Raw genomic sequence first — 13,386 nt, 5'->3', positions numbered from 1 at the left:
ATAATAAGATTTAAGGTCTTGAATCTGTATGTGTAAAGTATAGGGATGTCCACAAAGAAAAAGAATCAACCTGTTGAATGTGAGTTTTCTATTCTCAATATTATTGGACAGTCTTCTATTTGAAACGATCTTTAAGGAAATCCATGTAATTTCTATATTAAATACAAAACTGATAAGGCCCTAAATGTCAATTCAGCAATCAGACACTTCCATATCCTCATAAAAGACCACCTAAGTCGACAGATAAATCATACGACAAAAGCTTTCTTCCCTCAGCAGACTCACCGAAGGGAGGGGCAACAGTTTTGCTACACAAGTGAGGGTGTTGCACTTCTGAGTGTGATGCAGGTGAGGCTGTGTTGCAGCACGCCATTGGGGAAAAAAAGACTTGTTGAAATCTTTTCAGCTCAGATAAAGGACATATCAGCAGGAAAAGGCACTCTCTTTCCTGTCGTCTTGGATGTGAATGCAGTTACAGGATGGATATAACACTGCGACTTTGCACTCCATTCAACGTATTCAACCATAAATACGACTCACAACAAAAGCATGTTTTTTTAAGCTGCGGCGGGAACATTTTCTACGTATGATTCCGGGTCAGCTAAACCTCTAAATAAAAGAACAAAGCTATAGTGCACCAAAGAGACAGTGTGGATGGATCAAATAGGTTTTATAGCTAAATACAAAAGCTGAGACGGATTGTGACCACATTCATCCGCTTCATGTGATCCTGCATTTTAGCCAAAATAAGTTTTGTTTTTATTAAGTTTACTAAAACACAAAATTATCATTTTCTTCTACATTTATTTGGTTGATAACTGTTTTGTTTTTTTTAAGCTGACTATTGTTTTTTTTACTAAGCAACGGAAGTTGTGTTTGGTTATCATAACAACTTTATCTTCTAGCTAAATAACTGAAAAACTAAAGGATGAATTAATGAAATTATGAAGTTGGTTTAGTTGTGGTTTATCATCGGAATCCTGACAACTCTGCATGACCACTGCTGTGCTTTCTTCACTTTCTGACTCAACTCAAAGATACTTAAAATGCTTAAAATGTATATACTAGGGCTGGACGATTACATGCATTTTGTCTCTTATACAATAAATAATTCATAATACAATAAAAAAGTATTTATTTGCGATTGTTAAGATTTAGAGATAGTCTATTAAGTTACTTCAATTACAGTACAAAAATTATATAAAACACAAAACTGTAAAACAGAAAAAACTCACTGCAAATACTATTAAAAATCTGGTAACAACATGATAAAAATATGTGGTGTTAACGTTCACCAGTATATATGTATATGAGTCAGTAATTAATCACAAACTTTGGAGTAAACAAAAGTGCAAACACTGCATCAGTCCTATCTGCCGCCCGTAAGTCACGTGCCTACATGACAGAAGGAAAGTCATATCAACATTAAATTAAATCGCAAAGTTTGCGATTTGAAAAACACATTTTAAAAATCATTATTATTTTCCAAGTGCAATTAATCATTCAGTCCTAATGGATACAACAGATGTTCTTGAGAAGGAATAACAATCAAGGTGGAAAGGAGCTGCTTGGCAGAGGTCTATGCTGTCTGAGTGCATTTCTAGTTAATGCTTATGATTAGTAGCATTTCAAACTTACTGACCTCACCTGTTTTAAGAATCACCCAAATTGTTTTCTCAACCTCAACAGGATAATCTTCACTACTTGACTCAAAGTTTTCCTGACATGTTTGATAGAGACACCCCATGTATTATAAGTGCAGAACCAGGCAACATTGGTCACACTCAGGATCCAAATATCGTCACTATTCATATTCAGCCAACCAAGAGAGAGCCCAGTTTAACCCGCTTGACCTTTTCTATTCAACACTCTGCTGGGGTTTGTAAAGAAGTGCAGCATCAAGCATTCTATCAGACATGTGCTGAACTGTGCTCCGACCGTAAAACAAGAGCATATTCTGGTGATGAAAATTGCGGGGGGGAAGCACAAGACTATATGGGCTGTACTTCAAATGTTGTTTTGAATTTTAAAATGCCACGAAGCGGCGTCTTTTATTCTGTGCTCGTCTGGGTTCTCTGTATGGAGTCAACACAGGTGAGATGCAGTCATTCCCCACGAGCCGCTTCAATCTCAAGTATAAACATGACACATAATAAAGGACGACAGATTTGTACGGGGGTGCTCGTGTGGGTGGAAAACTGAATCTAAAACAGCATCCGGACACACCGAACTCTTACTTTCCATCAGTTTTAGTTTGAGAAACATTTGATTGGCCTTCAAAAGCAATTTTATTTCCCAGTGCAGATGGAAAGATTAAAAGCATTGTGATGAGGTGAATTCATAAGACATCTGAAAAGATAACACACACAGCCGTCTGCACTGGTGTCTACGTGGTCCAGGCAATTACTTTAGCGTCTTCCACAAAGCCTGGCAGGTAAGAGGGGCCCGGAAATGATAAACCATTACCATCATTATTGTTATTCAAGGTGCTTCAGCGGGAACTCTCTCTGCAAATGTGTTGTATTTGGGACACACACTTTTACAAATCCACAGTCCTTCCTGCTGGAATACCGCCAAGACCTAAATCTTGCACCTTATTTATTCATTGTCACAATCTTTCTCAAGAATCTATGATCCACAGAGAAACTATTGCTTACGGTACAATAAATTGTGATACTAGAAGGATATATTTGTTGTATTGTCCCAGTACTTTACTCTGGCGATGTAGAATGTACAGACCACATGACTCTTGACGAAGTCGTAACTGCTTTCATTTGTTTTGAAAACAATATATGCCCAAATAAAACCTTTGAGTCGACTGTATCCTCTCGTCCTCAGTAATCACCGGGGTCTCACAGGATTTCATTGTTTCTTTAGCTTGACCGTATCCTCCTGTTCTCAGTCATCGACAGGATCTAGCATTTTTTCTTTAGCTTGAATGTATCCTCTTATTCTCAGTCATTGCTGAGATTTCTCTGGATTTTAATGCTCCTTTAACTGACTGTATCCTCTCGTCCTCAGTCATCACTAGGATCTCGCATTATTTCATTTTTCCTTTAGCTTGAGTGTATCCTCTTGTCATTAGTCATAACCTAGATTTCTTGGGTTTTTATTGTTCATTTAGCTGACTGTATCGTCATGTCCTCAGTCATTACGGGGATCTTGCAGGATTTCATTTTACCTTAAGCTGCGGCCAGAAGTTCAACACAAAAATGAACACCATGATTTGCATGTTAATTGTAAATGTAAAACAATATGAACCATAAAAATACTAGCATTTCAATAAAACAACAATTGAATAGAAATAATTGACTGTACAAGTACTGTTCAAGATCAAGTATCGGGGAAAAATACTTTGCGATGTATTAGTGTATCTGATATTTTCCTCATATCTCTAAGTAAGTAAGTAATATTTATTTATATAGCGCTTTTCGAGACCAGGGTCACAAAGCGCTTAGACAATCAAAACAATACTCAAAAAAGTACATACTTTAAAGATCAAGATAATACTGAGAACAACACAGGAGTTCGAGAAATTCAAGGAGTAAGTGTAACTACTGCCTAATCACTGTGAACACATTTATATTCAAGATAATGATGAATGTATTTTTAATGAAATCGTCCAGAGGGCAACAGAACTGGTACAACAGCGGCCCCTCACTCAAGTAAAAACATAAAAAGCATTTCCATCATCCACAGTCTGATGCCAGCTGGTTTGATTTATTGCCTCATTAGGCAAAACAGTATGCTGGCAACAAAAAAAAAGAACAAATGAAAACAGCCGGGAAACAAAAGGAACGTGTGAGGAAAGTGTTGAAAAAATGCCTCTCACTCACAGAGCTCTAATCATCAACAGATGGATTGACAGAAGGGAGGATACCTGTGACGGCAGTCGCCGCTCATCACTGCGAGAATTGAAATTGACAAGTTGAAGCGGCGTGTGTTGAACTGCAAGGACAAAGTGTTCTCTTCAAGTGCTCACTGGTACCACTGGAGTGGGGGGTGGGATGCACTGGAGGGTCCTCAGAGTAACGAGACGCAGCAGAACGAGGAGCTACTTACTGATTATAGGAGGTGCAGCGAGAGCGTGAATTACAACTATTCAACACATCCAGACCGTCTGCGCATTACTGCTCCATGACATCATCACAACACATCATCTTTGTTTTTAACCCCCGCCCCGAGGGAGGGAGGAGGTGTCGCCGCAGAGGCGTCCAAACCCAGAGCAGGTGAAGTCGAAATAAACAGTGGTCCCATGATTGATGGGTTCCTCCTTCTTCGCTGATCAATGGGACGGAGCCGGCCCTCCTGAGAGCGAGTGTGCTGACCACAGACTCCATTTAATCTACACTGATGAGACGAGAGCAGCAAATGCCAAGTTCCAAACTAAGCAGGCGTTTCATTGAAAGTGTACGACAGGAGGGAGGTGCATGTCGAGAACAGTTTGATGGAGAGAATTAGGGATTACCAGGTGCGCACTTGACAAGTGTTTAAGAAAAGGTCAGACGGAAAATGAGAGCAGGCGCACAGAGCTGGTAGTGGTGGTCTGCTGGATTTAGTTTGAGACCAAATCGGGACCATTTCTCTGTAATGTTTGATTTAAGGACAAGACATTAGCTGGATTTGTCCCACTGTGACGATTAAATTACACAATCAGCAACATTATTATTCCCAATATGACATGAAATTCTGAATGGTTCTTTAAAAATCAAACGTAGACTACTAGTCTTTTTTACATTTTGTGTAGATTCATGTCAGGATTTGCAAAATTGAGGCAAAGTAAACAAACTTGAACTGTTGCTGTAAATGGTGGTAATGATGGTATCGATTTATATGGTCAGTATTTTGGTTTTCAAATGTATCGAAACTCAAAAAAGTATAGATACTAAAATGCTGTATCCGGTTATGATACTCACACCCTGAGTTTATTGTTATGTATGTAAAGCATAGCCAAGAAAGGAACACTTAAGTAAATGTATTCTTATTAGGCTCATATTAAGATGTGCACAATATATGGCCTCAAATTATTGTTCTCATTGTTATTGTTTATGATTTGTTTTTTTGCAATTCTTTAGACCTGAAACCTGTAATCACAGTCGCAGTTTATTTTTGCAAAACTGTTTTTTATTATAAATATTTTATTTGTAGTTTTGTTCAATTTAAATATTTTTTTCTTTTCAATAAAAATATGTATTAAGGTGAAATAAAAAATTGTCTTTTTTATTCTTGTGGTAACATGGTCAACATGGTATAGAGTATCAAAAATTTTCTTGGGTATTGGTATTGAGTTGTTATTATTGTGAAAATAGCTAGCAAGTATAAACATATAATATACAATTTAAAATGTTAAATAAAGTTAGTTTGTCAGTTTTGAGCCTATGCTGTAAGATCAAATGCTAAAATGTATGTTTTAACAATCAAGATGATTTTGATGATTTTGCCAGTGTTATTGATATCATACATAGTGCTTTTATTATTCCTACATATTTTTTTGTGTTAACATGGATTTTTAACGTTCAATAAAACTAATGTTAAAATGCTGAAGATGTTATTAAATCATATTATAAGGGTAGTTTCAGAAGAACAATGAAGCTTTTTGTGACGGAGAAGCTGCATGTTTCTTGGCAATAGCTTGTCTTTTTCTCTCGTTGTTATAACCAACAAAATGTAAAATTTTTGTCACTGTTTTTTTAGCTGCCAGACTTTCAAATAATGTAATGCTGCCCCATGGTTTCTCAAATGTAAGTAGATTGATTCATGTCAATGTTATAAAGATGCCAGTGTTGGAGATAATATGAGGAATATAGGCTATTGATGTCAACAATTATAAAGAGATGAAAGTAAAAGGAAAGTTAAATAACATAGATAAACAGAATTGACTGATATATTGTATTCTATGTCACGGTCAAAGCAGACATAATACATTTCAAACCAGGCCTCTTGTTAGAATGATCAGTATGAATCAGAAGCAACGCTGAACTGTTATGAACAGACTCAGTCATTCACCCTGACAGTGACCTGGTCGTTCATCTCAGACAGAGACAGATGCCGACGATTCCCCAACCACTGCTGGAACATGATGTGAAATTATCAGTGAGCCTCAGTCTCTCTTATTGACATCAGTTGCCAGGTAACAGTTTTCACAGGGCAGCTCATTAATGATGCTCATTTTGCAACTACAACTGTGACCAAAAAAAAACTAAAACTCTCTTCACTACAGAGCACAGAGAGAGGTTCACTCACACCTTGTTACCTGAAACATCTCTACAAGGAGATGTCAAACAGGTCAGTTGTTGTACACTGAGTCTTCCCCAGATGACCAAACTTCTCACCCCAACTCAGTGTCCATCCACCGCTTGAAGGAAACTTATTAAATATCATCGATTGACTCTCCTCATGACTACACATTATATATATTCATATTCAAATCCTTGAAATGGCTTCAATTTTAACAGTTACAGAGCTTTCTACAGACTGTTTCCCTCAGCAGCCAATGATGGAGTGACAGTTATAGATGAAGCCAACAGAACCACATCATCTGCAAAAAGTAGAGCCAAGATTCTGAAGGCGCCAAAAACAGCAGGAACATTGAAATAAAAAACAGCAACATAGGATGGTGACTGATCAAAATACAAAATACTAGAAACAGATTCATAAAAGAAGGGTAAAAAAAAAAGCAGTCAATTAGAAATACGTCACAGATTTGTCTCTTACGCTCACATTGAATTCTCATTCTGCCTCACAGTTACTGGTCTCCTGGGCCTCATCGTAGACTCTAAACCTTGACTTGAACTCACAACTACTACCAGAGAGGCAGGCATATGGGCTTAGCTTCACAGCACTGTGTATATTTAGTACAAACCAGTTCCAGAACAAATCCATCTTTTCCCAAAACCAAGAACGCACTAACTTTTAAAAAAAAAAATCCCAGACACACACAAACCCGCACACAAGCAGATTAGTGTGCCGCAGTGGAGGAAGCTTTCTCACAACAAACTTAAGCTGCTTTTGTTATGCCTTATCTGAAGGTTTGTGTTGTGGTGTGTCATTTTTAGAGAAGCTGCAACAGAAGAGTCTGCAGGAGAGCCGGTGAGTGGGATATCGTACGTGTGCAGACGCTCACAACACACCGCACAATGAAGTGGACCGCTGCAAACAATACCTGAGACAGTGTGTGTGTGTGTCTGTGTGTGTGTGTGCAAGGATCAGTTGCCAGATTAATTCATGTGGATGTGAGGTGGACAGTAATTTGTTGTGCAGACCAGCTGCTGACAGCGGCGGCGGACCTTTGGCTCGCCGTCTCATTTATTGGTCAGAAACCCTGCAGCATGGTGTGTGAGATCCTTCGGGGACGACACGTAAAACCCCGATAAGATGGAAGAACGAACAGTCAGGTGACGACTGCGGCGGCTCGTGAAGTGGCGAGATTTCGACGTGCCTGTCGGCGCTACAGTAGCAGAGGTCGATTACAAGCCTCGGGTGAGCCGTGAGGAAGAGGAAGATACCAGAGGGATCACTGTCTGTTCGCGAGTGTCTGCGAGAAAACGCTTCGACAATAAGTTGAAGCAACAAAAAGACCACCCTTGAAAAAGGCGTTCTGTTGAAACCAGATCATTTAATGAATGAAAATACTTGTTTAAATGTGTGAGATTTCTTGACACAAGTCTACAGATGGACATGTTTAGTGGAGAAGAGGGAGGACAGGCGGTCCTGCTCACCAGCGACGAAAGATTACGCCTCTCGTGCTGTGCCTCTGATGAAAACCCACAATGGCAGTCATCACACACAGATCCGTAATGAAGCCCCGCAGTGACCACACACACAGATGCTGGCGGTGGGCACATGTGAGACGAGGAGGGGGGGTTCAAGGTTTTCTATCATCCTCCTCATTAGCTGTGCTCACTGACATGGATGGGGGTTTAATCTAAAAGTCTCCGTCACAATGTCATTCCGGTAGCATGGAGACTAAATAAAGGTTTGATAATTCAATATATGAAACTGTAACCTTGCAGGATACATTATTACTCCCTGAATACTTGTAAAAAACACTCAATGAACAACAGTTTGATATAAAAGTAGCTTTAAACATCAATCTATTCATGGACATTTTGTATATTTAATTGAAGGCTAAACTTAACAGAATTATCCCTGACTTGGTGTTAAACATTTTTCCTCCTCCACCTATTGTCAGTAACCAACGTTCTTCCCTTTAACACGTGGAATATACATATGCTGAATGTTTTTTTCTATTTAAATCCACATATCGGTTTAATAAAATGCAATATTCAAATCGCAGATGCAAAAAGAAACGTGTACGCTGACTCTACAGTAGGTGGCAGCAGAAACTAAATTGGACAGAGACGAAGCGCCTTTTTATATTTCGTTGTATGCGAAATTAAAAAAAAAAAATCTTGTTTCTTTGTACCTTATGCTCTATGCTTACACATTTAAGTGGTGAGTCATTGATTGGTATCTAGAATTCTGCACTTTGGTTTGTGAAATATTTATAAATGTTTTTTCATACTGTTTATTCCAAGTGTGTCGTGCAGTGTTTTTAGAGTTGAGAATTTGCACATCCAGTTTTCCATCCACTATACAATTTCTTGTATGGTATATATATATTTTTAATCGCAATTACATTTAGGCACTATAATATACATAAATAAAACAACAATTATTGATGAATTGTTGTCCTCCTCTACAAATTATTTAAGCATCAAACATCAATTCTAGGAGAAGATTTTCTGAATTTAGCCAAATCTGTCATGAACTAGTAAAAACTATACTTAAATTATCACTAAAAAAAAAACTTTTGTTTTTTCATTAAACAAAATGAGTTAAATACTTGCAAGCGAAAGTACAATGTCAAGAAGAGAAACAGTAACAATGAACAGTGCTTATACATACATATAAATACACAGAGGCAGTACATATATAACATGTTTTAAAATTTAGAAGTATTTCTTCATGAAGCTGTATTTGGTTTCCTATTTATTTTTTATACTCGCTATTAAACAAAAATAATTAATTGTCTTTTTAAGAGTTGAGCTACACAGAATTAACACCTAACAACAAGTCACAGACAACGTAGTATTTGTTCTCAGTTGAAGCTCAGTTTGTGTTTATCATTTGACGTGTGTCCAGAATAGAGTCTGTTTATTCAATCAGCAACAGTATCCCACCTTTTACAAGCTGTACCCCCGCTCTGAGGCGTCCACCCCCGGCCGGCACCGGCAGGACCTCGGCCTGAACCAAACAGTTGCTTAGAAATGTGACATCATAAATACGAGCCGAGACAAGCACGGCCGACCTGCCAACGCTCTTAATTGCATTCAGGCTGGCGAGCACTCGGGGAGAGAGAAAAACGGCTCCTTCTTGTTTGAATTAAGTGCAAATGTTTTCCTCTGGTCTGAAAGCTCTACAAAGAGAAAATCAGCTAAAAGTCATTTTCTCGATGAATTAATGAGCAGCGCCACTGAAAGCTCTCCAGCTAATTAAGACTTGATTTGTTCACATTTGAGAGCAAATCCATAATTCGAAAGAGTTTTCATCAGCATGAATTAAAACACTAAATATAAAAACCGTAAATGTAAGAGAAATGTCAAACTGGCTACAAACATTTCCGTGAACCTGTTAATGTCTTTATCTGCCGTTTGTTTCCTAAGAGAAGCAACCACAAGAAGCAAAAGATGTTTCTAAATAAAGTGTTTTATCGCACCATGTATTGTGTTTTATACCTTTAAATTCAAATATTTCATGCACCAATCCTCAACTTAAAGACCAAATGAACAAAAGAAAACAAGAGAAGGTTGATTTCTCGATTAAAAAACTGCTGAAGAATACGTTTTTTTTTTTTTTAAAGTAATTTAAATGTTTCATCAACAATCCATTTTCCAATCTGAGCTCATGTTACAGAACTCTTACACGAGATAAATTGATTTGAGTTTATTCCCTTAGTGGCAAAACAAACATAAAGCCGAGGAATATATATTTGTTTTGTTAAGGTGTCTGGGTGATGAAAGGCAAGACTTCTGCAGACTCATTTGTGGAGAGTAGAAATCCTGACATTCTTTTTACCTTAACGAATAAAGGAGGGTTTCGAAATATGTTCTAGCCAAAGGTCAAACAAAAGTTAAAGTATATAAATCTCCTCTTACCTTCATTTTCACATCCTTCATCCACTTTTGCATATTTTTTGAAGGTTTTTAGATTCCTGATTGAATTGTAAAACTTTAATTAAACATCCGGCTGCTAAACGGCAGCAATTATTACTCCACGGATTAAGGAACTATACATTTCGGTCAGATCTTAATGATGACTGAGGACGAGAGGATACAGTCAACTCCAGCAGTGTTTAAAGCTGATTTTTGGACACATTTTTGTTTTAAAACAAATAAAAACAGTTACAACTTTATAAAGAGTCATGTGGTCTGTAAATTCTGCAACACCAGAGTCCAGTACTCGGACGATACTACAAATATATCCTCAGTTTTGCAATATTTGACAATATATCATATTGTTGCCACTGCATCATGACATGTATCTTATCACCAGATTCTTGTCAATACAAACCCCTAAAACACAATGACTTGGTGTGAACAAGAAGCAAACCATACCAGAGTGTCATGCTTAACAAACGTTCAACACTGGTCTACGGAAGTATTGCTAGACACAGTCCCTTAAATATTAGGTAAAGCATCTTTATTTTGTTTACTCCTCTAAGATACATCGATGTTTTCAGGCAACCAAACTAGCATCAATTCTCTCCGTAATTGATCAATCCATAAGAAATGATTGTAAAGATTGTAAGATTCACTGATCATTTGTTGTGTTTATAATGTGTCACCAGGTATCTGAACTCTGCCCAAGAAACCGAGTCAAGAATGCACGCTGACCTCTGAACCCTGTGGTGCCGTGCTGGTAATTGTACACTCCCACACATAGACACACACAGATGGTCCTGATGCCACAGAATCCCACCCCCCGCCACCCCTCACCCCTGCACTCTGGCCTCAGCCTCTATAATTAATGGAGGCGCTTCTCTCCGGGTTCTCGGGGAGGAAATCAAGCACACGTCCTCATGAATACGGAAACAAGCATGAAATTTTAAAATACACTACTGTGAAAAACATCAATGGCGAGCACAAAGCATGTCCCTGCAGTGAACAGAAAACAGAGAGATTGACGACCCATGCTAGTTAGCTTAGCATCATTATTTTTTACAATGTTTTACAAAGCAAATTAGAACTCAAGATGTTCCAAAATGTGTTTATTGTTATTTGTAATTATAAATGTAAGTGTAATATGAAAGAAAGTAGTTTGTTGTCGAAAATAAATAACAATATTCATGAAACATGAGGCGACGCTTTTGTTAAGATTGATGCTAGTTAGCTTAGCATCATAATAATATACATTATGAATAATACAATTATTAATACAAGGTGCACAGTTAAAGTCTGAAACACGCAAAATATTGTATTTTCACACAAAAACATCTCTCTCTCTCTCTCTCTCTCCCCCTCTCTCTATATATATATATATATATATTCTATACAACAGTGTGACAAGATTTAACATGTGTGCTAATAACGTTAGCAATACCATAGTTAAAAAAAAAAAAGATTTAGTAATTATTTAAAATGTAAAAAATAAATTGGGTTTTAAGTGTTGTTTCATGTTTATTCCACTAAAAGCGTAAATTTTATTACAAATTCCAACAGAAAGCAAATATTCTCCAGTATAAGAGACAAAAGCTATTGTGGAAGATTGATGTGCTAATTAGCTTAGCAGCATCATAAATCACAAATCATTTTTTTAAATAAATACATTTAAAATGTCATAAATGTAGGTTTAAATGTGGATTTAACAGTTTTAGTGAAACGAAAAAGATAAAGTTATCCATAAAAAAAAGATACTCACAGAGAAACCAGCCCAGAAGGGGCAGGAGTGTCGAACCCTGGGAGATGTGGTGAGCGCCAGAGCCGCGAAGCTGACGGCCAGGATCAGGCTCCCCAGGACCATCTGAGAGACCCCCAGCGCCAGCATGATCCGGGTCCGGGTCCGGTACTCCCTCAGGCGAGACAGGCTCCGGGACAGCGACGCCGGGCTCAGGGACCCCGGGCCGCCGAAGCTGCTGCTGCCTCCGCGGGGGAGCGCGTTCACGGGCATCCTCGCTCGCTCCAGGACCAGGTACAGGTACAGGAATCTGACTCGGGTTTAAGTCCAGGGACACGGGAGCTGGATCTGGGAGTCAGGTGCGGATCTTCTCCATCAACTGTCAATCACAGGCGGGCGAGCTCCAACAACGGGTGATTTACCGTAAATGACGGGAAAAACGCTCCGGAGAAAAGAGCCATCGAGCGCACGCAGAAACACCTCCGAGCGCGTGTGCGTGTGGACGAGGGTCTGTCGCGATCACACGCCTGCGCTGCTGCCGAGGTGTGCGCGCGTCACCATGGCGGGGAGATTTACTACCACAGGAGGTGGGACTTTACTGCCCACCACGTGAAAACGTCATCGCATTCTGCTGCTGCTGGAGGCAGAGGATGACGCCGTTGTTGAGCATTCAAGGCACGAGTGTGTCTCCGAACACGATTGCGTTCGATCAGTTTTTATTGTCACGGTTTTTATCCTCCGAATGTTCCTCCTCTGACGAAAAACACAGTGTTGTCTCCTCGCTTAGTGTACCTTCCTGTCCAGGGTGTCCCCTGCTTGATGCGGCAAAATTGGACTCTAGAGAATAAAACACTTGAACGCACCATCCTTGAATACAAAGGCTTCCCAATTACATTCTAGGCTTGAAAACATCTGTCACTGTCGTTAGGGACCACTATATAATGTGACTTGACTTGTGAAAAAGTAGGAAGATTTTTGTCGTATATATAACAAATAAAACAAATTAAAAAATTAAAAAATAATGAGGAGTTGTCTCGTTTAGATGAATAATTTTAATCCGTCGTGCATTTTTATGTTATTACTTTATTTCTCTGGTTATTGTTTTTTTTGTGGGATGTCGAGGTTTGCAAGATGTGTGAATAACCAATAAAAAAATAAAATAATTAAAATACCATAAGTAAGTAAGTAATTTTTATTTGTATAGCGCTTTTCTAGACCAGGGTCACAAAGCGCTTAACAATCAAAACAATACTCAATAAAGTATATACTTTAAAGATCAAGATAAAACTGATAACACAACAGGAGTTCCAGAAAATCAAGGAAAAGCCTGAACAAATAGATACTTAATATGAATAAAAATTAAGGAAATAATACATCCTAATTATTATTTTATTATAAATAACGTTTTCTAATATTTGATAAATAAAAAAAAGTGACTTTGTGTAAAAGTAAACAAAAACACACAATAAAAATGTAAAAAGGAATAAATAC

General features: G+C 38.2%; 1 protein-coding gene across 2 annotated transcripts in view; it reads right to left on the bottom strand.

The window, feature by feature from the left end:
* entrep2 (endosomal transmembrane epsin interactor 2) overlaps positions 1–12,396 on the bottom strand; it is a 67,134-nt gene extending 54,738 nt beyond the window's left edge. Inside the window, exon 1 of one of the 2 annotated variants that reach the window (XM_087793443.1) lies at positions 11,920–12,396. In XM_087793443.1, the coding sequence (XP_087649569.1) occupies positions 11,920–12,168 (249 nt within the window). In that variant the 5' untranslated portion in view covers positions 12,169–12,396. The remainder of the gene's footprint in view (positions 1–11,919) is intronic. The other variant, XM_087793442.1, reaches the window with a different exon arrangement.
* Positions 12,397–13,386: the final 990 nt, after the last annotated feature.

The sequence above is a fragment of the Callionymus lyra genome, chromosome 6, assembly GCF_982586985.1.
Source record: "Callionymus lyra chromosome 6, fCalLyr1.hap1.1, whole genome shotgun sequence".
Taxonomy (NCBI): domain Eukaryota; kingdom Metazoa; phylum Chordata; class Actinopteri; order Syngnathiformes; family Callionymidae; genus Callionymus; species Callionymus lyra.
This window is presented reverse-complemented; position numbering and strand designations above follow the sequence as displayed.